The following is a 27,521-nucleotide window of genomic DNA, read 5'->3' as shown; positions in this document are numbered from 1 at the left end:
GATTTGAACCCAGTTATTCTGACTCTAGCATCATGCCCTTGTCTACTATGCTATGTTCATAAAGGGAGAGAGAAAAAAAGATGGCGGATGTGTCCCAGAATTGCTGTTGGAGTATGGATGCTAGATAAAATACCGTATGGGACAATATTCATTGTTCAAATGAAGTTCAAATGTACTGAGTGCCCTGTATTTTTATTTGCTAAATTGGGCAATCCTAGGTGGGGGCTTTTTCATACTACAGCCCTCTTGAGATTCAGTCCTTACCTCCTGGAATCACTGCTGCCATATTGACGGGAGTCTTTTGCATCCCTCAGGTGAGTAAAGCTGATGAAATGGCAACATACTAGAAATGGGTTGGCTTTTACAATGGGGATTTATTAACTTACAAGCTTGCAGTTCTTAGGCCATGAAAATGTCCAAATCAAGGCATTGACAGGCGATGCTTTCTCCCCAAAGTCCATCCACCAGCGATCCTCAGCTTCTGTGTCACATGACTAGGCACATGGTAACATCTGCTGGTCACTCCCTTCTCTCCTGAGTTTCATTGCTTCCAGCTTCTGACTTCAGGGCTTCCTCTCTCAGATTCTCTGGGACTTTTTTCCGTCTTAGCTTCTGACTCTCTTAACTTCTGTGTGCTTTTATCCTCTTATAAAATAAGACCCACCCTTGGGCAGGCCATGACTGAAATAACCTAATCAAAAGGTCCTCCCTGTAATAGGTCTACACCCACAGGAAAGGACCAGCTTTAAGAACATGATTTTTCAGGTGTCAAACCATCACAATTGGGATAGAAAACATTTTGAGAAACTGAAATGTTATTTTATTTGGCATAAGGGGTGGCATCTTTCCGTCTCCTTGACCATGAAGATCCTGCTGCTGAGCCTCCCTGCTAGTTTTGTTTGAGACAGGAGAGGCATTAAGCCAGTAGAGTTTGGTGGTTTATCACTTCTCTTGAAGGAGATCATTGAAGTGGAAAAAGCTCCTCATACCTACATCTTTGAGATTTCTATGGGTGGAGGCTGGTGGCTTGCTTTTCTCTCCTCTGTCAAATGTTGGCAGGAGCTATTCCCCTAGCAGCCAGATCTGGGAACAGATTGTATCAGCATGAATGAGTGTTGGTGAGGAGTGGGGAGGCTTGACCAGCTGGTACAAATGTCCATCAACAGGCCGAAGTTGAGAGGGTGCTGATGGATTAGTGGCTGGGTGCCACAGGGAGGCTGCTTTGGACAACATTTTCTCACTCTCTTGGTAACTAGCTGGTGAAAAGTTTTAATAAGGATGGTGTTAACCCCCTACCCCCACTCCCAGTCCCTCTGTCCACCCCCGGTTTTAAACATCTGCATGGAGTTAATGATTTTGACAGGGAACACTCCTTCATTTGAAGGTCAGCTAGTTTGAATCTGCCTTGAAAGGACAGAAGCAATTTGTGTACTTTCACCTCTTATCCAAAGTAATGGGATTGTGAAAGAGAAACAGTGAACTTAACAATGGACACTGTAAATCTTGACTTTGGCACACAGCATCTTATTTATTTATTAATTATTTTTTTTTTTTAGCAATTGTGTTTTAGGTGTAGCTAAGATCATTGGCAACGGGTGCTCCAGTCTTGCCTGGACCTAACTTAATACCTCACACATGGTAATTGCTAAGTAAATGTCTACTGAATAGAATTGCACTTGGAAATGGAAACTTAGATATTGGGCAGGACCCGGTTTGGTGGCTAACTCTTTTTTCAGCTCTGTTCCATGGCATAGGAATTATAATTAGATTGCTAGTCTGTAAATTTGAAGCCAGAATATGTCTTTCATGATTGTCCTTACTTTAAGGAACTTATTAGAGTCTGGGTCCCTGATAGCAAAGGCCTGTGGTCGCTGAGAACTGGAGGTCCCTTTGTGCGTGATTGCCATGCTTGTCTAGTACTGCAGGTATTTAGGATTTAAGAATGTCCTGATGTTCTCAGCTTTGGGGCTGAGTTGGATGCTCCAAACCTTCCCCACAGGGACCATTTTAGGGTGAACCCTAGAACCCAGATACCCAACCTGAAACGTTAGAATCTATTAGTGCTGGCAGCCTACCTGAGACTTAAAATACTGAATATAATTTATATGAAAGAATATCCCAGCTCTTAACTGTCAGTCCAATGAGTTTTGACAAATATAACTATCAACCAAAATGAGGTATAGACTATTCCCTTCACTCCAGAAAAAGCTCCTATTCCTAAGTTAGTTCTGCACCTCCCTCCAGCCAACTACTTTATGATTTCTCTTACTATAGATTAGTTTTGCATATTCTTGTGCTTTAAATTGAATCATATAGTACATATATTTTGTGTGAACACATGGCTTCTTTTATTCATTATGATAATTTTGAGATACATTCACTTTGTGGTATCAATAGTTTGCTCATTTTTATTGCTGAGGAGTATTTCATTTGATGAATATCCTACAATTTGGTATCATTCTCCTGTTGCTGGACATTTGGGTTGTTTCCAGTTTGGGGCTGCTATGGACATTGGACATTCTTGTGTAAGTCTTTGTGTCGATATAGGCTTTTTTTTCTGTTGGGTAACTACTAGGATATTTTTTTTTCTTTTTTTTTTTTTGTTTTTGTTTGTTTGTTTTTAGCCAAAATGGTCTTTCCTGGCTTCCAGTCAACCAAGATGGCAGTGTAAGATGCTCTAGGTTGCCATTTCCCCATAGGATCTTTGAACAACTAGCAAAATCTGGTAAAGCCATTATCCCCAGAACTCTTGAAAATAGTCAAAAGGCTGCAGTAAATGGGTGAGTGCCAAATCAAGAAAATACAGCTTTAAAAAATGGTAGGAGAAGCTCATGATGCCCTTGCAGGCCCCTACCCCCATCCCAGTGCAGTGTGGATGCAGTCTGTCTTCCCATTCTGGGTCCCTGGCCTGGATCCGGAGACAGCAGAGTAACCCTTATGCAAATACTGGAGTACCTGAATGTCGGTACCAGTCTATCCAGGAGCAGCCTGAAAGCCTGAAGCAGCTTGAAAAGCCTAAAAAACTCATCACCATAACAGAACTTGCCCCGTAGGCTGAAGCAGCTTGCCTACACTAAAGCAATATAAGACATAATTTAGTCAAAGCAGCCTGGGGGAAGGGATTACCTGCTTTAAGTCATACAATAGAACACCAAGGAGGGGGAGGAGGGGGAGAAAGTCCATTTCATAGGGAGTAGGGAGGTGTTTGAATTCCTGTAAATGGGGGAATTACTAAGGCCACAAGCAAGCCCAAGCCCAGGACAAGACTTGGACTCAGACAAAACAGAGAACCGTGCACTTTTCGTCTGCCTCAGGCTGATCTTCTTGATAAAAGGGCCAAATTGGGAAAGGAGTACCAGGCAGTGCAGAGTCAATTGCAAAGACTGTGAAAGGTGGTTTTGCCTTGGTTTCTTTGTTTTTGTTAGCTCTTGGTGTTCAAGGAAATCTTAGTCATACCATTAGTTTAAAGAACAGATAGCTCAGGGACTAAATTCAGAGTTAACACTTTAAAGTATTAAAATGTGCAGTGTACAATGAAAGATTCTGAGACAAAAACTGTGATGAACCTCTGTATTCCAACAAACTAGATAACCTAGTTGAAATGGACAAATTCCTAGAAACACACAAACTACCTGCACTGATTCAAGAAGAAATAGATCTCAACAGACCAATAACATGTAAAGAGATTGAATCAGTAATCAAAAACCTCCCAACAAAGCCCAGGCCCAGATGGCTGCACAGCTGAATTTTACCAAACATTTCAAAAAAGAATTAGCACCAATCTTGCTCAAAGTCTTTCAAAAAATTGAGGAGGAGGGAACACTTTCTAACTCATTCTATGAGGCCAGTATCACCCTAATACCAAAGCCAGAAAAAGGATGCCTCAAGAAAAGAAAATTACAGATCAATATCCTTTATGAATATAGACAAAAAATCCTCAACCCAAGATAAGAAAACTGAGTTCAACTGCACATTAAAGGAATTATGCACCGTGATCAAGCGGGATTTATCCCATATGTGCAAGGGTGATTCAACATAAGAAAATCAATTAATATAATACGCCACATTAATAGAACAAAGGAGGAAAAAAAAATCTAATCATTTCAATTGATGCAGAAAAGGCATTTGATAAAACCCAGCACCCCTTCTTGATAAAAACACTTAGAAAACCTCCTCAGTATAACAAAGGGCATATATGAAGAACCCAAGCTAATATCCTACTTAATGTTGAAAGACTGGAAGCTTTCCCTCTAAGATCAGGAACTAGGCAAGCATGCCACTGCTACCACTGTTGGCCAACATTGTACTAGAATTTCTAGCCAGAGCAATTAGGCAACAAAAAGAAATAAAAGCCATTCAAATTGCAAAGGAAGATGTAAAACTTTCCATATTTACAAGGGACGTAATTCTATATATAGAAAATCCTCAAAAGTCCACAGAAAAGTTATTAGAGCTAATAAACAAGTTCAGCAAAGTGGCAGGGTTGAAGATCAACATGCAAGAATCAGTAGTATTTCTAATGGCAGTAATGAGCAATCTGAAGAAAAAAATCAAGAAAAAATATCCATTTATAATAGCAACTAAAAGAATCAAATATCCAGGAATAAATTTAACCAAGGATGTACAGGACTTGTGCATGGAAAACTGCAAAACATTATTGAAAGAAATCAAAGAAGACCTAAACAAATGGAAGGACATTCTGTGTTCATGGATTAGAAGAATAAATGTTAAGATGTCAATTCTACCCAAAGTGATTTACAGATTCAATTCAATCCCAATCAAAATTCCACCAGCCTTCTTTGCAGAAATGGAAAGCCAATCATCAAATTTATATGGAAGGGTGAGGGGCCCAAACAGAAAGAATAATCTTGAAAAAAAAAAAAGAATAAAGTTGGAGGACTGACACTTTCTGACCTTAAAGCATATTACAAAGCCACAGTAATCAAAACAGTGTGGTACTTGTGCAAGGACAGACATATAGACCAATGGAATTGAGTTGAGAGATTAGAAATAAACCGTCACATCTGTGGCCAATTGGTTTTTGGCAAGGGTCCCAAGTTCACTTAATGGAGGAAATTATAGTCTCTTCGACAATGGTTCTGGGTAAACTGGTCATCCATATGCAAAAGAATGAAGGGGGATTCCCTACCCCACACCATGTACGAAAACTTGGCTTAAAATGAATCAAAGACCTGAATATAAGAACTAAAACTATAAAACTCCTAGAAGAAATCTTAGGGAAGCATCTTTAGGACCTTGTGTTGGGAATGGTTTCTTAGATTTTCCACCAAAAACACAAGCAATGAAAGAAAAAATAAATAAATGGAATGTCACACACAAAAAAAAGCAAAAAACATTTGTACATCAAAAGACTTCATCATGAAAGTAAAAAGACAACTTACAGAATGGGAGAAAATATTTGGAAACCACATATCTGGTAAGGATTTAATATCCAGAATATATAAAGAAATCCTACAACTCAACAACAAAAAGACAAACAACCAATTAAAAATATAGGCAAATACTTGAAGAGACTTTTCTCCAAAGAAGATATACCGATGGCCAAAAAAACCCATGAAGATATGCTCAATATCATTAGCCATTAGGGAAATGCAAATCAAAACCACAATGAGATATCATTTCACACCTGTTAGAATGGTTACTAGTTTAAAAAAAAAAAAAGTGACAGATAATAACAAGTGTTGGAGAAGGTTGTGGAGAAATAGGAATACTTGATCATTGTTGGTGGAAATGTAAACCAGTGCAGCCACTGTGGAAAATACTTTGGCATTTACTCAGAAAGTTTAGTATAGAATTACCATATGTGGCAATCCCACTTCTAGTTATATAGCCCAAAGAATTGAAAGCAGGGACTTGAACAGATACTTTCACACTGATGTTCATAGTGGCATTATTCGCAGTTGCCAAAAGATGGAAGCAACCCAAGTGTCCATCGACAGATGAATGGATAAACAAAATGTGATATATACATACATTGGAATATTATTCAGCGGTATAAAGGAATAAAGTTCTAATGCATGCAACAACATGGATGAACTTTGAAGACATCATGCTGAGTTAAATGAGCCAGATAGAATAGGACATATCTCACTGATAGAAATAATTAGAATAAGAAATTTACAGTGTCTGAAAATAGAATACAGGTTACCAGGGGCCGGGATGGGGGTAGGGAATGAAGAGTTAATGCATAATTGATACAGAGTTTCTGTATGGGGTGATGGAAAAGTTTTGGTAATGGACGGTGGTGATGGTAACTGTTCTGGTTTGCTAATGCTGCCATTATGCAAAACACCAGAAATGGATTGGCTTTTATAAAGGGGGTTTATTTGGTTACAAAGCTACAGTCTGAAGGCCATGAAAATGTCCAAATTAAGGCATCAATCAACACAAGTATACCGTCACTGAAGGAAGGCCAATGGCGTCTGGAAAACCTCTGTTAGCTGGGAAGGCACATGGCTGGCATCTGCTGATCCCGGTTTGTGTTGAGCTCCTCTCTCAGCTCCTGTGCGTTCTTCAAAATGTTGCTCTTGGGGCATTTTGTCCTCTCTTAGCTTCTGTGGAGCAAACTCTGGGCTAGCATAAATCTGCTTTCAATGGCCGTCTCTAAAATGTCTCTCTCAGTTGCTCTCCAAAATGTCACTCACAGGTGCTCTGAGTTCCTTCTGTTTTTCAGTTCTTTTAATTCAGCTCCAGTTATTTAATTCAGACCCACCCTGAATGGTTGGGGTAACACCTCCATGAAAATTATCCAATCAAAGATCTTGCCCACAATTGATTGAGTCCCATCTCCATGGAAACAATCAATAGATCGCTCCTAATCAACTCTAATACGTCTGCCCCCGCAAGATTGCCTCAAAAACATGGCGTTTTGGGGGACATAATACATCCAAACTGGCACTGTAACACTACATTGTATGTAATTAGTACCTATGAATTATAAATTTGAATGGGGTTAAAAGGGGAAATTTTATGTTGTATACATGTTATTAGAATAAAAATTAAAAGAAAATAAACCATAGGACTCTACAATACAACCAGTGAACCCTAATGTAAACTATGGACTATGCTAAGTAGTGTAATTATGATAACATTGTTTCATCAATTGTAACAAAGGCAGCACATTAATGCAAAGTGCTAATAATAGGAAAAACTGTGTGTAAGGGGTATATGGGAACTCTATTTTCTTTATGATTTTCCTGTAAATCTATAACTTCTTTTAAAAAAATAAAAAAACAAAGCAACCTGCTTTCCTGTTTAAAAATGGTCTTTTCTAATTTGTAGAGCACACATGAACTTGTAGCAAGCCCCTGCCCATCATTATAATTGGGTAGGTGTAGCTGGGAGGACTCAGGTTGTTCTAGCAGATCTGCATCAATTAGTAGCTGTAATTGAAGCTGAATTAATGTATTATAATTTTGATCTATTCATGTTTAATTCTGTAAAATTACAGGATGAAGCTGGTATATTATTAAGGCTTGTTGACAAAAAGGAAATTAGGTACAGATATAGTCTCGATGTGAATTTGATTCATGCTTGAGTCATGATTAATAATTGGCATGCCAAATTTGAAAGCTGATTCAATGCAGAATTCATGTGGTCACTCATTGTGGATTTCTGATCATATGACTGTATTGACTGGACATGGGTGACCTTCTGGAAGATCACATGCTGGGAAAAAGATTCTTTCCTCCGCTCTGCTCCAGGTCTCCTGGATTATGCCAATAGCCCAGCAACTGTTGACTTCCAACCTTTGTCACCTTCAATCCATACTGCATTCTGATGTCAAGTTAACCTTTCAAAATTACTGCCTTTATCCAAATGATGACCATTTGGTGGCTGCCAGTGCAGACCTGCTCTGTTCTCGCTGAGCTTCTGTGGAACTTTAAAACACTGCACCCATGCCTCTGTTCTGGGCAATCCTTTTTTTTTTTCGGTAGGTTGTGAACGGACTCTGGCATCTGTATTTTGAAAACCTCAGGTGATTCTTGTGCACAATTAGAGTTGGGGACAACTGGTCCTTTGCTTGAAGTCCAAGCCATTCTGTCTGGCTTCTTAATTATACCCAGCATCTCATTGCACCCCATTACACACCTTTTTTATTTTTCTGCAGTCAGGCTGATCACCTTGCAGTGCCCACATAATAAACTTTCGACATGTTTGCCTCCCAGTCTGCTCACACTGCTCGTCCCAGATAGAAAGCACCTTCTCTTCCTTTTCTTTTTCAAACCCTGTCCAACCAACTTTCAAGGGCCCCTCCCCACTTTTTTTTTTTTTTTCTTTTTTTTGGATGTCCAACTTTTTCACAACATTGCTATCCCCTTTCTTGGAATGACTGCAGGCTTACTTTCATTTATGATTTCAGATGCCTTCTTTATCATTTCACATCTATTCTGTGGTCTCTCTTACTAGGCACACTGCCAGCTCCTTGGAGGCAGGACCCAGATCTGTATTCTCTCCTTCTTCAGCCCACAGGCCCTGAGGGCCTAGCACAATGTTGGTCATGAAATAGTCACCAGTCAGTAGACTGACTTTTAAAAATTAACTTTATAACTGATTTGGGGAAAGAACTTAGAGACATTACTTGACTTCTGTACTTTCTGGGTGATTATTGTCTTGATTAATGTGGATTACAAGTTTGTGCCCATTCCTTAATTATAGAGTAACATTCTTGAGTTTAAAGTCCTTGTGCATTTGCTTCAAGAAACCCTGAAGGGGCAGGGCCTGTTATACAGCAGGCTCTGAGTTGGGTTCTGGTCCTTTGAATGCTGTGTTCCCGTCTTGCATAGACCTCAGTGCACCTTTTTTTAGAGGGGTGTTCACTGAATAATTGATACTGAGATTTAGTGCGTTATGAATGATCTGTGTGTAATAATTTCCTCTCCCTTTTTTATTAAGATTGAAGTTTTATTTTTTGGCTAGGATTTTCTTTCACTATTTAAGCTGTCATTACTGTAATAAAAGAAATGCTTAACTGCACCCACCATGATGAAATATTCTGATGTATCCCTTAAGAAACTTTTCAGAAATTCATTCATATTTCCAGAGCTGAAATTCTCCCAAAATGAGCACTTAAGCAGAAATGAAAAGGATTGCCTGCTGTGGGCCAGGAATTTAGCTGGTGATTTTTTATTATTCTGTGCTGGTACATCTGACACCAGAGGGAAATTAATAGCATTGTAACGTATGGATCCCTGCGGCATTTGCGTGGTAATCTGAGGAAAAGGATCTTATCATGTGCTTTGCTGGGTTTTGAGAGCATGTGCTTTGCTGGATTTGCTGAATTACAGAAGGGAAATGGGAGATTTTACTCTCGGACAACATGAGAGAGAGAGCTTGCAAATACCTGCTGATATTAAATGTCTCCTCCACTCACTTTCAACTTTCTGGTCTCAAGGTGTGAGCCCTAAAGCATAGGAGCCTCCTTGTCCTTTCTGCACAGTCTTTTTTCTTGGGCATGCATGTGTGGCCCTAGGAATTTTCCTCTGCCCTAGGAAACAGTTTCCCCCTGTCACTGCACTGTCTTCTATGTCCTGCAGGCCACAGTCCCCTGCCCTAGGCAGCCACTTGACTACTCTCCTACAGCGTTCCTTGTGAGCTGCCTTCTATCTGCAGGGCAAGTTCTGGGACAGTGGGTCCTTCAGGCTGCCACCGGGCAGATTGGGCAAGACATCCATGTTCCTACTTTGTGCACGAGGGTTACTCTGCTCCCGCTGGAACTGGGACCAGGGCTCAGCACTGGGAGTGTGGGTCAGCACTGGGACCAGGGATCAGCACTGGGCATATGGGATCAGCACTAGAGCCAGGGATCAGCACTGGGAGTATAGGATCAGCACTGGGAGTGTGGGCCAGCTCTGCACCAAGCCAGTGAGGGGCAGGGGAGGTACTAGCCAGAGGGCCTCAGGGTCCTATCGCTTTTAAGTGGCCTTTTACTTGAGTTGGCGCTCAACCTGATGCTGCAGTCCTTGAGTTGTTTTTTGGAGCTTCAAGAGAGATGTTTCTACCATTTCTTGCTGGTTGTTCAAAGCTTCTGTGGGAGAATGGAGCCCTGAAGCGTCCCATTCTGCCATCTTCGTCAGGGCCACCTCTCCCTTTCTTTTTGTCTTTGTACATTTAGATCCTTCTTATTCCTTTACTTTTGTTGTGGTGGGAATGTGGGGGAGGGCAGGATGTGTTTGTCATCCTACAATTTCTATTTTGCAGTGTACCAAAATGGACTAGGAATTGCACATTGGCATAGTAAACTTATGAGAATTATATTTAGAGGGAAATTATTCTCTGAATAGATGTACTTACTAGGTGACATTGTGAACTTTATTTTTAAAGACTTTCAGAAATACAAGTGATGCATCCTGGAGTAATTTGGGCAGATAATAAAAAATATATTTACAGCCTCCCCCTCCCCAGCCCCGAGGATCTGGGGGAAGGTGCAGATGTGTTGGACATCCTCACCTGGACTGGTGTTGATGTTGTCACAAACATTGGGACTGGCGGTTTGATGTGCTGAGCCCTCGAGCATGGGACTTGCCCTTATGAAGCTCATTACCACAAAGGAGAGTCTAAAGGTGTATGTAATGGTGCCTAGGAGTCTCCCCCTGAGTACCTCTTTGTTGCTCAGATGTGGCCCTCTCTCTCTCTAACTGAGCCATCTTGACAGGTGAACTCGCTGCCCTCCCCCCTACGTGGGACCCGACTCCCAGGGGTGTAAATCTCCCTGGCAACGCAGAGTATGACTCCCGGGGATGAATGTGGACCCGGTATCGTGGGACTGAGAGTATCTTCTTGACCAAAAGGGGGATGCAAAATGAGACGAAATAGTTTCAGTGGCTGAGAGATTCCAAATGGAGTTGAGAGGTCACTCTGGTGGACATTCTTATGCACTATATAGATAACACCTCTTAGGCTTTAATGTATTGGAATAGCTAGAAGTAAATAGCTGAAACTACCAAACTCCAACCCAGCAGTCTGGACTCCTGAAGACAATTATATAATAATGTAGATTACAAGGGGTGACAGTGTGATTGTGAAGACCTTGTGGATCACACCCCCTTTATCTAGTGTATGGATGAGTGGAGGAATGGGGATAAAAACTAAAGGACCAATGGGGTGGGATGGGGGGATGATTTGGGTGTTCTTTTTTTCACTTTCATTTTTTATTCTTGTTCTGGTTCTTTCTGATGTAAGGAAAATGTTCAGAGATAGATTGTGGTGATGAACGCATAACTATGTTATCATACTGTGGACAGTGGATTGTATATCATGGATGATTGTATGGTGTGTGAATGTATTTCAATAAAACTGAATTTAATAAAAAAAAAATACAAGTGATGGAATGTAGCTTCATGATCAAGTGCATGGCTTTGGAATCATACCTGAATTTCAAATCCCTGCTCTGTCACTTCCTGCTGGGCGACCTTGGGTGAGTTACTGAACCTCTCTGAACCACAGAGAGGAGGCTGTGGGTTTAAACAAAGGAACTTAGTCTATTCTCACTACCCCACAGTGGAGCCTCAGGGCAGTCACTTTGCTGACCCCACAAGGGAAGCGGTGGGCACCCTTGGCTTCAATTCTTTGCTTGCTCAGTTTATGCTCCTTGACTGGAATGATTTCCCTTAATCTTTTCTCAGACTTTGGTAAGTTATTATTATTTTTACTAATTTTTAATGAACTCATAATTTTGCAATATAGAAATATTGCAAAGATAGTACAAGGAGTTTCCATTTACCCTTTGCCCAGCTTCCCCTATTGTAAACATCTTGCAGAGCCATGGTTCTTCGTCAAGGTAAGAAATTAACACCGGTGCATTGCTATTAACTAAACTCTAGACTTCATTTGGATTTCACCGATTTTCCTACCTGTATCCTTTTTCTGTTTCAGGACCTCATCCAGGAAAAGCATTGCAATTAGACTGTTCTTATTTGAAAGCGTAGTTTTACAGGAGGGGAAAGTGCACCTTTAATTCAGCTGTAGACTGAAAGTATAATGTATGTATGTGTTATTTTGAAATTCCCAGCTGTAGCTATGCTGTTAGGAGGGGGTTATTTTGTGAGTTACATAATTGCCTGTTTTTGCATCTCTGAGGCAGTCAGGGCACTATTAATGGGTTTAGGTTTGTAAGGTCTGGTTTACCTTCCATAGGCAAGTGTTTAGCAGGATTATTACAACTGCTTATCAGTTGCCAAATATTTGCTAATGCTGCATTTTCTCAGTGTAGCTTATATCGCAATAGTGGGGAATGTCTATAGGATTGATTACATTCAGTTATTGCTAAAGCTGATTTATCCCAGGCTGTGTTCTGGGTTGTTTTGCCTGATGACATTAGGCGAGGCAGCAGCTTAAACTTCATCTTTTCTTTGTAGCTCGTAGAATTTCTTAAAAGGCTCTAGCTCAGGGTAGCAGTAAAGGTTGGTACTAACATGCTTTGGGGATGGTATGGTAAACTTTGGATGGTATCAGCTTGTTCTGGACCTTTGGGAAAGCCACTGAATCTCTTTGCATCTCAGTTTCCATCTGTCAAATGAAGCATTTGGACTAGGTAGCCTCCTAAAGTCCTTTTCATCTCTAAAGGAGTCTGTAATTCTATCAGTAGCCTCTCTCTGATTATCTATGAACTTTGAAAATTCTATATCAGCTTCTTTCCACCATCTAAGAAAAATTCCATTATTTTAAACAATTATTTGGCCAGTGTTGGTCAAAGGCGTGAAGGCATTTGAGTATGAGCCTATACAGTACTTAATTTGGAAGCAAAAATGACTTTAAAAATTTAAGAGATAGACTGAAAAATGAGCATTGAATCACTTCCTGATTATACGCCATTTCTGATTTATCCACCTCCATGCTCCCTTTCATTAGCAAGGATAACAGAGAACTCTTTTAGGCAACAGATATTGAGCACCTGCTCTGCCCAGGACCCTCTGATAGGTGGTGCCAAGTTGCAAAGATGCTTAAAGCACATCCGGGGTTTGTACAATTTCCAGGGGGAACACAGACACAGATAATGGATCCAGCATGGTGGAGAAGGGCCACCCTAGAAGAGTGGCATAGAGTGTGATGGGGAGGAAGTAGAGAGCCTGCATGTTGGAATGAAGGCAGGTGCAGGGAGAGAGAAAGAAGAAGCTCCCAGGGAAAATAACACTGATTTAACACCTATTTCCTGCCAGAACTGGGTTGGAACATTCCTTTTGTGGACAAATGCAGGGGAGAAGAGGGGATCAGTTGTCAGCTCTTATTCCCCACGCTTGCATCCTGTGTTTTTAGGGCTGGTGCTGCTAGCCCAGTTGTTTGCCTTGTAGGCACAGTCACAGCTGCAGGAAGACTTGGGGCATCTACCATCTGGGATCATAAAGGGACTGGCTGGCATGGACTTGCCTTTGGAGCCGGTGCCCTGACATGTTGGGCCCAGTGCCCGGCACCTCATCCTCTCTGGCTCATCGCATCCAGCCCTGCTTCGCAAGAACCATTAAGGGTTAATCAGATCCACTACTTCCTACTTCTTTTATCAGCTAGTTCATATGTCAGGGCACCGGGATAAAAAATGCCCAATGTTTAAAGGAGCTTTGCTAGTGTTGAGAATTTCAGACAAGCCAGCTATGTTGGGGGAGTATTAAAAAAGTAACGTATGCTTTATATGCAGTGTAGTTTCCTATTACTGTTGGAATAAATCACAACAAACATAGTGGCTTAAGACAATGCAAATTTGTTATCTTGTGGTTCTTGAGGTCAGAAGCCAGAAATGATTTTACTGGGCTAAAATCAAGGTGTCAGCAGGGCTGTGTTCCTGCTGGAGACTCTAGGTGGAGAATCTGTATGCTTGTCTTTTCCAGAGTCTAGGGACCACCCTCATTCCTTGGCTCGTGGCTTCTTCCTCCATCTTCCAGCCAGTAGTCGACATCTTCACATCTCTTCCTATGCTGTGATCTCTGCTTCTGTCATCACAGTTCTACCTCTGATCCTCTGACTCCCTCTTATAACAACCCTTGGGATTAAATTGGCCCCAGGTAATTGAGGACAATGCTCCCTTCTCAAGGTCCTTAATCTAGAAGTCCCTTTTGCCATGTAAAGTAACATATTCACAGATTTCAGGAATTAGGACAAGGATATCTGGGGTGGGGTGGAGCTGGCATCATTTTATCTTCCACCCAGGACCTTTAAGTAACTTTTCTCAGGTCCTACTGGCATTTCAGATAGGCAACCCAATTCCATTTCCAGATTGTTCTTTGGTCATTTTCTAGTTTATGTGGGAGGCAGGGAGGCTGGCAAGAGAAAGGAATAAAGGGAATCCAATCGGGTCCTGGATTTGACTGGAAGGATAAAGAGGGGCGATTCTCAAGGAGGGGTCCCCCTGAATCATCTGACAGGCCCACTCTCGAGAGGCAGAGCTCTTGGGCCCCACCTTGACCCACTGCTGGAGGGAACCACTGTTCACTAGAGCATCGTGTGTTTCTCATGTGTAGGGCTGGAAGAAAGGTTGGTAACCAGTGAGGCAGAGGGGTGGAAGGGAGTTTTGAGAGAAGAGGTTGGACTTGGTGCTGAAAAGGTGATGAGGTGCAATGCTGGCAAGCACATGATGGTCACTTTGTCCTTGATTGGGGCATGGGGACAGTTTGAGGGGATGAGATGTGTAGCCTTATCTGGAACATGTGGGTTTAGAGTTGTTGAAGGTGAAGCTAGGTGAGAGGTCCTGAGAGAAATGTGCAAGGGGAGAGGAGCCTGCTGGGTTGAGGGCCTGGGCAGGTCCATGTCTTGTTCCGCGTCCCTCTGGGCAGCACACCATGAGTGGCAGCTGTCAAGGGCTGTTGAATTCTAATGCTAGGGAGGCATGGGTTAGGCTGTGGCAGGGAGGAGAAGCCCTCAGGCTTCCTGTGATGGTCTTTTCCTACTGTCGGCTCATGGATCTGAGCTAGTCAACCTCGGCTCCCATCCCCTCTGGATAAGACATGTTCATTCTGTCCGGGAATTTCCAAGGCAGACGCAGTTTTCCATGGGTGGCACTAAGACTTTAGCTGGGAGAAGCTGGCTCAGAGCAAGTGTCTGTATGTGCATGATGTTGCCAGAAAGGGAATGATACAGATGATGCAGCTGTATTTTTAAAGCAAGGCATAATTGAGTAATTTTTAGAAACCCATTCAACATTTTACATGTCCGTGATGACTGTCATGTGGTTTCGATGGGAAGTGGGAACATTCTAGCCAAGAATTCACAGATCCATAAGAGCAAACAACCACAGACTGAACAAGATGGGTGTTTAATTCAGTAAACATGGGAGAGCCTTTTATCCTTTTATTGACCTGGCTGAGATTTGAGTCTGGCTTCATTTTTCTCTTCTCCCTTTTGTTTTCTCCCTCATTGAGGTGATTATGGCCCTCCTTGGCCCTTTTTCTGGATCTGCCTTTTATTAGCTTGTAACCTCAAATGAATTACCTCATTACTTCTAAATTCAATTTCTTTATCTACAAATAGAAATAGAAAATAACATCTGCTTCACAGGGTTGTTGTGATGGTATAATAAGATATCAAATTTTAAGTACCTAGCTTGATCCCTGGAAATAGTAGGTGATCAATAAATATTAGTTCCCTTCTTTTTGGAGAAGAAAATTGACCAGACCAATATGACATTGGCTTACTGGTATCTTTCAGTATTTCAAGGGCTGTCACATATAACAGAGGGAAGACATATTCTCTGGTGCTCTGGAGAGCAGAACTAGAGCTAATAGGTATAAATGGAAGGGAACAGAGTTCCTCAACATAAGGCAGAATTTTGTACAATTAGAGTGGACTTATAACGCAATGGAGCTCATCAAATGATAAGCAGCATGTCTTGGAAGTGTTTAATTAGAATAGCCTTTCTCAATAGCAGCATTATTGACATTATTGACATATTGGGTCAGATAGTCCTTTGTTGTGGGGGGCTGTCCTGTGCATTGTAGGATGTTTAGCAGTATTCCTGGCCTCTACCCACAGTAGGAGCCAGTAGCACACTATATGCCAGTAGTCTCCAGTGTGACAACCAAAAGGGCCTCCTCCAGGCGTTGCCAAATGTCCCCTGGGGGGCAAAACCTCCCCTCAGTGGAGAATCACTGAGCTAGAGGCTAGATGACAGAATACTTCACAAATGGTCACCTCCATTCTATCCCGAAATTGAGTTCTTAGAACATTAGTTCCAGGAATTCTGGGGGTGACTTTTTGGTTTGGGGTGGTGCTTAAACCATGTGAAATTGTAGGGGTTAGTATGGGCCACTGAGAACAGCTAGGGCACCTGTTTGGAAGGGTGCCTGTGGTTGGTTTAATGGTTTGTTGTTCCTTGTATTTTTTTAATTGTTGTAAAATACACATTACATAAAATTCACCACATTACATAAAATGCACGTTACATAAAACTTTTTAAAGTGAAAAATCCAGTGACATTTAGTCCATTCATGATGTTGTGCAACCATCACCACAGTCTAGTACCTAAAAGGAAACCCAGTATCCATTAAGCGTGCAGTTTCCATTCCGTCTACCCCACTCCCAGCCTCTGGTAATGGCTCACCTGCCCCCTGTCCCTATGAGTTGGTCTGCTCTGGGTATTTCATGTAAGAGGAACCATATAATATGTGGTCTTTTGTGCCTGGCTTCTTTCACTCAGCATAATATCTTCAGGGTTCATCCATGTTGGGGCCTTCTATGGCCGAGTAAAATTCCATCTCATGTTCTCCTTGTGGTTTTGCAGGTCATGCTAGCAGCTTCCTATTGGTCTCTTCTGGCCCCGGCAGTTGAGATGGCCGTGTCCTCGGGGGGCTTTGGAGCCTTTGCCTTCTTTCCCGTGGCTGTCGGCTTCACCCTTGGGGCTGCTTTCGTCTACGTGGCTGACCTCCTGATGCCTCACCTGGTAAGTGTCACCTTACTGGGGACTGTCGTGTCAGGCCATTTCTCGCTCTGTGCCGCAGACATATTTCCGTTTCAACTTGGTATTCTCGTGAATGTCTTTCCTAAGTAGCCAGTGAGGGCTTAATGTATTTCAAGCCATTTGAGGGCTTTTATTTGAAAGGACTCAAATTGTGATTTCTTCCTTAAAGAAAATAATCTCTTGTTACTATGAGGGTTCATGCCCTTATTTACATTTTGGTAAGTTTGGGTTCTGAATGTCATTATAAATATGGGGTATAGCTGACATTGTGCTGTGTGGGCCTAGAACTGGGAGAAACCGGACACTGTAATTACGGACGTGGCCTTCGATGAGCTTAAGATGTAATCAGGGACGTGACAACACACCTGCCCATAGCCGGGCCTCTCCTCAACCAGGGTGATGGTACACATACAGCATCCGGGCCCTGGGTTGGGGCTTGGTTCTGCCATTTCCTGGTTGTTTGTCTCTTAGCTCCAGTTTTTCTTTTTATAATTTGAGGATAACTGCCTTCCAATTTCATCATTCTATGAGACTAGTAAAAACTGAACCAAAAGATGCTGAGGGGCTGCAAAGTAAAAAAAAAGAAGGAGAAGAAAAAAAAGCATTGCAACCGGGCAGAGCCAGAAATTTTAGGCCCTTTGCCGTAAGAGGACTGGTGGGTTGGGTTTAGAGTATGAGCATGTACTTGCTTCCAGAGGAGCAGAGTGGGAAAGCAGCCGGAAGCTTGGCTGTGAACACTGTGCTGAGAGCACCGAGCCAGCCATGTGATGGAACGAACACCGCTGGCTGAAATCCCATTGTCTGCATGTGCCGCTCTCCGCCGAGGAGTGGGGCAATGGCAACAAGAACCCAGGGCAAGCACGTACACCTGTCCCAGATGCTGGGTACCAGCTATTCCCAGAGGTGGGCAGAAGCTGGTGCTTGAGTTCGCTGCTCACCCAGGGAGGGGGAAGGCACAGGAAGGATCTACTGGTGGGGGGAGCAGGGGCCAAAGACCACTTCTTCTGTTGGATCAGTGGAGTTATAGGATTCGGTCAGGCTCAGTGGAGTCAATGGTACATGTACCCCAGGAAGGGTGATGTTTCTTTCCTGTCTACCTGTCTTCTTTCCTTAAACTCCTGAAAGGAGAAAGAGAAGGAAGGACATCTGGCCCTGGAGCTAATGAGAGCCGGGCCCAGACCCTTGGTGTGGGCTGCCCCAGCCTGGGACACTGACAGAGATTCAGGGAGTGATTGCTCTTTCTATGGGAGTGTGCTCTGGACCCAGTGGCTAGATGGGATGGTTGGATGGAGGGGGCTGTGTGTCCTTTTTTTATTTTTTATTTTTTTGAATCCAAAGCTTGAGTAGCTGAGTGTCTGTTTCTGCCCCTGGACACGTGGCTTCCTTTCTGTTGAATTTTCCTGCATGGTCATAGCTTCCAGAAGTCCTCCTGTGGGCTGCCATATGCCATATTCTGCTTTCACATCTGCCCCCGGTTCTGGGTGAGCTTGCTGTTAGGGTGTTTTTTACAGGCCCTGGCAGGAAGAGCTTGTGGCGTGTGGCCCAGATGCCAGAAGAGCAGGTGGGGGGGCTGGCTGGGCTGCCCTGCACAGCCCTGGCTGGGTCTGGCTCTGCTGTTCCCCCCGGGCCCAGCTGGTCTCCTTGAATCTTGTGGAAGCTCTTTGCCGTCATTATGGGTCATAAGCCACTGGTGGTGGGGGTGGTGCGGGTGGCTCAGGTCTGTTTGATCAGCTGTCTCAGGGTAGGGGCTTTCTCTGGGCCCCTATAGTGTAAATAGTCACTGACCAATTTGTACTTTGCAGCAGCACTTTTCTGCCCCCAACATTTTGGTTCATGTTTGTTCTTATATGTGATTTGAATATGGAGAAGAACCCATAGAAAGTCCTGGATAGACTCTACAGAAAACCAGGGATGATTTGGGAGTGGCAGGTGAGTGTCTAGGGAGGGAAGGAAAGGGCCCGGAAAGGGGCATAAAAACCATTCACACCCAGAACCTCACTCATTTACCCTAATTGGCAGAAAGATCAACCTGTTCGCAAACATCTGTTGTAGGACATTTTAAGAGAAATTAATTCTTGCCATTGATGGGAGAAGGGGAATTTGTGTTAGAAGGTCTTATTAATTGATAAGAATTATTTATAATTGCTACAGTCATGTAATACAAATGCTGCCTTAGGAGTTGTGCTTGGAAACCGTCTGTTGACCTTCACTCTTGGGTAGGCTAAAGGTTTCCCTTGGCTTCACTGTTAATTTGCTTACCAACCCTGAAAAGGGCAGCAGCTTGGATCTAGCACAGGTGCTCTGTGGAGCGTGAGTTAATGGGCTTTGATGTTGAGTCCATGTGTTTGTCCAGCACTGACTGAGCACCTGCAGGGGATCGAGTCTTTTAGGGGGTGAGGTAAAATTTGGTGTCAAATCTTGGAATCAGAGAACCAGTGGCTTTTGAAGCTGTGGGAAATCTGTGGGCAAATTCACCGTGAGATCTTTTCGGCTCCCAATTCATTCCACCTTACGACAAAGCCCTGCTCTTCAGCAGCCGGCCCCAGAATAGGGTGAAATAGGTCTAGCAGGAGAGTTTGGCTGCGCCTCTGAAAGAGGGTTTCTCATCCTGTGGAACAGACTCAGGGATAAAGGAGAAGCTGGCTTGTGAAAGCCCCAGAATCCCCTTTCAGTTCAGTGGGCCAGTGCTTGGAGTTCTTGGGGGTGAAAGGAAATGAATCAGTCGCTGTGTTAATTCACCTGGAGCAATAAGCAATGCAGAGGTCTGGTAAGGGCAGAAATGTAGCATGAGGGATTCTGGGACAACACCCTGCCTTGAGCCCTTGCCCAAGACCATTCAAGCACAGGTTCCATTGCTTGGGTTATCCAGTACCTGTGGTCCTAAAATTGATCCTCATTGTATATTCAGAACATGGAGGGAAGCAAGACCTGGGTGGTGGGAAGGAAATTGTTACCACTTGACCATGTTCTCTAGCTCTGTGTCTGTGCATTCAGCCTTTAGGATTTATTATTCCCCTGTTTGGAACTGAAGCAAAATACTGCTCGTCAAAAGGGTTTTACTAATAACAGGCCATCAGGCTGACACCGTGGTGGCTTCGTTAAGTTCAGATACATCATGTTCGCCTCTGAACTGGGCACTTATTTTCAGGCTGAGATTTAGGAATGGCGTAGAGAAGAACTTGTGCCTTAACTGTTATTGGGAAATGAACTTGACAAGGATTTACAGAGACTTGGCCAAATGGCATCTTAATGAAAGGGGAAGGGGTAGGGGTAGGGAAGGAGGGTGTAACCTGCAAGGCCCGGGAAGAGGGCTGGTGCGGGGCCTGACGGTGTGCAGTGCTGCTCGGGCTGGGCCAACCCAACTGTCCCCTGCCAGTGGGTCCCAGAGAACAACACAGTGGACACTGAACAACTGTTTGGGGATAATGACATTCTTGTGATTTTGCAGTTTTGTTTCTACATGAAGTTAAGGGGTGGAGGTGGGTAGGAAGCCCCACAGTTTAAAGCAGTGATTTTCTACTGGTGGGTAGGGATATGGGGTGTGGGAGATGGGTAGTGTATATGTGTCCCCAAGGCCTCATATGTTTCTTTTTAGTTGTATTAGGATTACAGCAATACATTCTCTTTATCAAAAAAAATTAAATTTAAATGGAAGCACTTCCCCATCTCATTCCCCTCCAAAGAGTCCAGACAGTAAACCATTTTCATCAGTTGAGTGGGTATCTGTCCAGATTTTTTTCTCTTTTTCTTCCTTTTTTATTTTAAGAAAACTAATTTTGAAGAGTTTTTAAAATATTGAAATATAAACACTTTTCCCATTTGCTTGTGCTGTTTGAGGATGCTTTAAATCAACTTTATAGCAATAAGAACCCCGGCTCTATTTAGCTCTCTCTCCTTACTTATGTATGTGCATGCATCCATTTTCACACAGTTGGAGTCAGGGTGTGCATTCTATTTTGTGTTCTTTTAAATTTTTAAATGATTTTATCTACAGTCATTTGAATATCTGTACAGCATTCTATCATCTGAGTGTGGTTTGTGCAAGAATTTCTCTATGGCTGAGTATTTAGATTGCTCTATGCTTTTACATATGTGTCCGGCGCTGCCCCGCTCGGTCCCCGGTTCCCGGCCGGCGAGGGGAAACAGGGAAGGAGAGAGAGAGATGCAGACTGCGCGAACTAACCTGGTCATGAATCACGACTCGAACCACACGGCAGTTGTGAAAGCAAGCCCTTTACTACAGCTAGATGAACATTCTGTGTTACTGGTTCCCACACGGGGCACGGCGCCTCGTGGGAGAGCAGCCTCGATGTGGCCGTCAGGCACGGCTCCTTGTGGGCTGTCTCACCCTACCCCGTCCGGGTAAGACCTTTTATACACAATTAACAACCAATAAGCTTCTAGGCTAGTATCGCGTATACAGGATTTCGATTGGTAGGAGCGGGTGGCGGATACATGCGTCACTATGCGGAAACAGGATGCAGGCGCCATCTTGGCTCACTCGATGGGCGGGGGTAACTCTAGAGCAGGCTGCAGCGCATACGCTAGGCCCGATTCGGGAGGCGGCTTTCCACATCTCCCCCTTTCTTATTTATTTTTGACCCAGTGTCTCCAGTGATGAGCGTGCTCCCGTGAACCCAAATGGTTCACAACCTCTTTGGTGCTTTGGGGAGTCTGGACTAGGCCTCAGCCATCCAGCGGCGGAGCCTCTAGCACCAACCAGAATGCTCACGTCATATGGAGACCGGAGAGTCCGTAAGCTGGAAGCAACGTGACTCTCCCTGCAGTGCTTTGCCTGGCAACTGGGGAACAACGACGGGGGCAGGAACAGCAGTAACCAGAGTCGGGGGTGTCACTAGGTGTCTCTGTGCAATGGCTAGGGTCCAGTCTGGCCACAACTAGGACTCTGCCCTAGAGACCCACCTGAGACAAAATTATGACTACTGGTGTCGCCTTTTACACCCGAGAAACAGCCATGCGATTCGCTACAAATTTTGCTCCAAAGCGCCCCACCTGAGGCGACCAGGAAGGGGTATGGTTAATAAATCGGTCACTATCGGGGGTAACAGAGGTGGGAGTCATAGCCATCATAGTGGTAACACGCAATTGCTGCTGCGCTTGAAACAGGCGTTCTAGCAAACATTTAACAACGACTAATCCCACCAATAATCCCACTGCAATGAGGATCCAATTAGTTAAATTGGGCCAAGAGAACCAGGAAGAAACACTGTGCAATAGTTTCTGTAGAACCTCGCCTAACCCGGAGAGATCGACTTTAACGGGTTTTAACTTGATCCCCCCAATTGTGTCTAAACTAGATTCCACCTGTTGGGAGAGATTAACAAATTCAGGAAAATATGACCTTTTCAGCCAATCAGAGACTCTGGAAATGCTTCCGGTCACGTTGGCCCTGACAGGAGTGACACAGAGTTTAACCGTAAGCCACCGGGTGTCACATGTTTGCTGAAGCACTCTCCAGAGTCCATCTATTTCCAGTCCAAGTTCATCTATCTCCGCTTGGAGTTTCTGAATGGCCTGGAAATTTAAGTTCAGCATCTGATTGTGGCGGCGTAGCACGTCTCGGGTAAGGTTGACCAAGCCATTTACCGTTTCCATCGTTATGGCGAGCTGCCGATCTGTCCATGCTTGTAGCACAGCCTGCCCGATCGTTGGGACAAACAAAGAGGAAGCTACACTGGCAGCATTCGATAGCCATTCTTTTATGCCTCTTGGACGCCTAGACTTAGAGAAGGGGATATTGTTAAGTGAAACAACTTGAGAAACAGGGCCAACCCAGTCGGTTGCCTTGACGGGGAGCCAGACATAACTTGGGCGATACACTAGGATAGCGGGGCGGCGAGGCATCCGGGTCTTTGGAACGGTTGCAGACTGTAGGAGCAAGCCCTGGAAGGAAAAGGCACCTTTGAGTCTCCTTTTTACTCAAGATCCCTTCACAAGACTGGCGGCTCTTCCCTGTAACGTTAAGAAATTCAAGCAAGACTCCCTTACTTAACTCGCCATTACCAGTTTCACAAGTAGCATTCGCCGCAACTGTGGTGTTGACAACCTTGACAGAGAGGTTAGCAAAAGAGAGGATCAGTGTGTCATTGGTGAGGGGGAAGGACTCGTTGAAGCTTGTGGAGGAAATATAGTTCCACTAAAAAGAAAAAGGCAGATTAGAAGGATTGCTATAGGAGAGCAAAGAACAGAGTTACCGATCCTCTTTTTGGGCAACCGCGGGGTGGTCAGTCCTACTATTATCGTCTTGTCGGTCGTCGCCATCATCAGCAGGGTCGGAGGCTTGGTCTAATGGTTCAGGTTGTATATTCGTTGGCGTTTCTGACAGCTGTTCCTTGGCTTCTTCAGGTGATGTCACGGTTCTCACCAGTCTTTCTGGAACCCACACTGGTTGACGTCCTGGTTCCTGGGGAAAAACACAAACAGAGCCTCTGGCCCAGCTGAGCACCGGGTCAGGGCCTTTCCACTGCCCCGACAGGACATCCTTCCAACGGACTAGACCTCTATGCGGAGGACTCGGGGTGGTGTGTTGCAGGGCAGGTGTCATTCCTTGTGAATTTTCGTTTAAAAAATTATATGTGAGCAAGGCTACAGACAGTCGAGCTTTTGGGGACAGGCCGTGGCCTATACCCTCTTTCTGTTTTTTAAGCAAGTCTTTGAGAGATCTGTGCGCTCTTTCAATGATTCCTTGCCCCTGAGGGTTATAGGGGATGCCATGTTTTAATTGGACATCCATGTTGTCACAAAATTTTTGGAAGGATTTACTAGTGTAGGCAGGCCCGTTATCCGTCTTTAACGTCTTTGGCTTACCCCAAGCTGCCCATGCAGCAAGGCAGTGTGCAATGACGTGGGAGACTCTTTCTCCTGGTTCAGCAGAGGCAAATAAAACTTGGGAGCATGTGTCCACCGACACATGTAAGTACTTGATCTTACCATACTCTGAATGATGAGTGACATCCATCTGCCAAGTATCCCCTGGGGTGAGACCCCTAGGGTTGACCCCAACCGAGGGGACTGCTCTCTGCTCTGCACAATTGTTGCAGGCTCGGACAATATCTCGAGCAGCTGCACGTGGTATGCTGAACCGCTTAGCTAGGGTACCTGCATTGATGTGAAACTTGGCATGGAATTCTCGGGCTTGTTGATACGGTACCAGCGTCGGAAAGATGTGCAGCTGTCGAGTGGCTACATCTGCGCTATGGTTCCCCTGGGCCATAGGGCCAGGCAAACCTGTGTGGGCTCTAATATGGGTTATGTAAAAAGGGTGTTGCCTGGTCCATATAACCTCCTGTAGTTTGGCAAAGAACGTCCTTACTGTAGAGGAATGTTTAACAATGCCCACCGTTTCTAAAATTTGTACAGAGTTCACAACATAAGCAGAATCCGAGACGACATTTAAGGGCTCGGAAAGGCTTTCCAGGACTGCAATGATAACCTGCAGTTCTACCCATTGAGGCTTTTGTGGTTGGAAGAGCACTGTTTTAGGAGTGTCCCCCTCCACACAATACGCCCCTGTTCCAGAGCTGGAGCCGTCCGTGTATACGGTGGGGGCGCCTGCTAGTGGCCTAGGAGAGGTTACTTTGGGAAAAATCACTGGGTGCCGGGTGACAAACTGCAAGAGAGGAGCCTTAGGGAACTGATTGTTAATGGGACCAAGAAATGTACACCGGAGAATGGCCCATTGATCTATGCATCCGGTGAGTATCTCAAGCTGCTGGGAAGAATAAGGCACCCTGAGATTTTTGGGCTGCTGACCGAAATGCTGCACAGCCCTTTTAATGCATTCTAGGGCCAAGTCTGCAACCGCTGTAGGATAGTGCTCTAGGACTTTTTTGGGGGAAACTCCAGGGTGGACCCAGAGCAGCGGCCCCCGCTGCCACAGTACCGCAGTGGGCTGTAATTCTGTCGGCAGCACGCAGGCTTCAAAAGGCTCATCAGGGTCTATTCTCTTCAATGCAGCGCCACTGAGCGCCTGTTCCACCTGGCATAGTGCTCACCTTGCCTCTGGAGTGAAGCTTCGAGGTGAGTTTATATTAGAATCCCCCTTCAACAGGTCGAACAAAGGTGTTAGTTTGACATTGGGTATTTTTAGGTATGGACGGATCCAATTGATATCCCCCATGAGTTTTTGTAGATCATTGAGAGCGTGTATATTGTCTAGCCTGAGAGACACCTTTTGGGGGGAAACATGAGTGGGTGCGACTTTCGCCCCCAGGAAAGTGGTAATGTCAGTCATTTGGATTTTTTCAGGGGCAATCTCTAGGTTAGCTTCTCTAAGACTAAGGACTAAATGTGACAAAACTGTTTTAAGAAGATCTGTGTCTCTATGGGCTAAGAGAATGTCATCCATATAATGGATGATTTTCACTTGAGGGAACTGCTGCCGAGTGCTAGCTAGCTTCGCAGCGACATACAGCTGGCACATGGTAGGACTATTAGCCATGCCTTGGGGCAGGACTGTCCATTCAAAGCGTTGACAGGGCTCCTCTTGATTACTAGAGGGCACAGTAAAGGCAAACTTAGGGGTGTCTTCAGGGTGGAGCGGAATAGAAAAGAAGCAATCTTTCAGATCTATGATGAAAATCGACCAGTGCTCCGGTAATGCCGAGAGGAGGGGCAGTCCCATCTGAACGGGCCCTAAAGGCTCCATGCAATCGTTAATAGCTCTTAGATCATGTAGCAGTCTCCATTTACCAGATTTCTTTTTTATTACGAATATAGGGGTGTTCCACGGTGACGTGGAAGGGGCGATATGGCCCTTTTCTAGTTGTTCTGATACTAGGGCGTGCAACGCTGCAAGTTTTTCCTGTGGCAAGGGCCACTGAGGCACCCACACCGGAGCCTCGGTTTTCCATTTTAGTTTTATAGGTGTGGGTGGGAATCTCTCCTCAGTGGCCCCTATGAAAAACCCAAGCCTCGTCTGTCAGACTTGGGGGCAGCTTGTATAGGCTCCGCACGTCCGTGCAGTGAAGCTCCTAAACCCTTGCCGGGGGTATACCCCATTTCTTTTAGCAGTCGCTTAGAGGTTGGGGAGTAGCCGCTAATTAAAGTAACGTCCATTTGGGTCAGAATGTCTCTTCCCCACAAAGACACAGGCAGGGCTAATACATAAGGCTGGAAACTGCCTTGGTGTCCTTCTTCATCGGCCCAATGAAGGGCAGCTGCACTGAGCATGGGCGCTGAAATTTGGCCTATTCCTCTAATGGGCTCTTCCGCCCTGCTCGTTGGCCAGGTGGGGGGCCATTCTTGTTGTCTTATGATAGACCGATCGGCCCCTGTATCGAGCAGGCCCAAGAAAGATCTGCCTTGCACCTTAATGGTTAGCATAGGTCGAGACTCCAGGGACATATGGAGTCCCTCAAAAATCGCTCCACTGGATCCGAACCCTTTTTCCCCTCTCTGTCTGATTCTGCTTGGAAAGACTGCATGTAAGCTGGGTAAGAGCAGGAGCTGCGCCAGCTTATCACCTTCTGCAATGACTAAGGTGCCCCGCTGAGATTGAACCATAACTTGGGCACGGCCTGTGAAATCTGAATCTACAAGTCCTGGTATAACTGTTAATCCTTTCAGGGCCGTGGATGCTCTTCCCAATATGAGCCCTACAGTACCAGCCGGTAAGGGCCCCTTGAAGGAGGTCCCTACTAACTGGACACCCATGGAGGGGGTTAGTACGAGTCTGGAGGTGGCACAGAGGTCCAGTCCTGCTGAGCCGGGGGACGCACGAATTTGATCGGATCCTGTGTTGTCGAATGGCATGCAAGGGGGTCCGTCGAAAGGGCAGACCCCCTCTTCCCGTTTTTTGGAATCTGCTCGGGGCGGCCAGAGAGGCGTCTACCCTGCGCATCGAAAACCGATTTACAGTCTTCTGCGCGGTGGGGGTCTTTGTCGCAACGGCCACACGGCCTGGTTGCTGCACCTGGTTCGCCAAACCGTTGAGTGGCAGGGGGCTGACGTCTATTGGGACAATCTCTCTTAAAGTGCCCTGATTGGCCACAGCCATAGCACCCGTTAGACTTTGCCCCTAAGGTTCTCGGGCTTTTTGTAGCCACCTGTAGGGAGCTGGCTAGCATGGCAGCTAGACCTGCATTAGTTAAAGGGCTGCCAGCATCTCTACAGAGCCTGACCCACTCTGTCAAATTTTTTGCTCTGTTTTGTGCCAGGATAACTTTGCACTCCTTGTTGCACTGCTCAAAAATCATTTGCTTAACCACAGTCTCTGCTACTCCTGGATCTGAGAAGATTCTCTCAGCTGCGGTTTGCATCCTGGCTACAAAATCCGCAAATGGTTCTGTGGGGCCTTGGTGTATATTGCTGAGTGAGGCCTGAGCCTCTCCCTCACCTGTTAGCTTTTTCCAGGCACCCACAAAACAGCGGAAGATCTGGGCATAGACCTCTTGTGGGAAACCCGTTTGGTTCTGGGCATGGGCGCCTCTCCCCAACAGCATGTCAGCATTCCACCCGCCACGTCTCCCCGCCGCATTCCTTGCGGCCTGCTCTTCAGCTAACTCCTCAAACCATGCTTTCCAATCTATGAATCGGCCTGACGGCAAGCAAGCACGGGCTAGCTGAAAAATATCTGCGGGTGTATGATTTAGAGCAG

General features: G+C 44.8%; 1 protein-coding gene across 15 annotated transcripts in view; it reads left to right on the top strand.

Annotated features, from left to right (window-relative positions):
• Positions 1-27,521, top strand: part of SLC39A11 (solute carrier family 39 member 11) — a 519,734-nt gene that overhangs the window by 126,349 nt on the left and 365,864 nt on the right. For all 15 annotated transcript variants that reach the window (XM_037808766.1, XM_037808762.1, XM_037808753.1 and 12 more), the window contains one exon: positions 16,727-16,885. In XM_037808766.1, the coding sequence (XP_037664694.1) occupies positions 16,727-16,885 (159 nt within the window). The remainder of the gene's footprint in view (positions 1-16,726; positions 16,886-27,521) is intronic.

Source organism: Choloepus didactylus, chromosome 18, assembly GCF_015220235.1.
Source record: "Choloepus didactylus isolate mChoDid1 chromosome 18, mChoDid1.pri, whole genome shotgun sequence".
Taxonomy (NCBI): domain Eukaryota; kingdom Metazoa; phylum Chordata; class Mammalia; order Pilosa; family Megalonychidae; genus Choloepus; species Choloepus didactylus.
The sequence above is the reverse complement of the archived record's forward strand: the minus strand, read 5'-3'. Positions and strand labels throughout refer to the sequence as shown.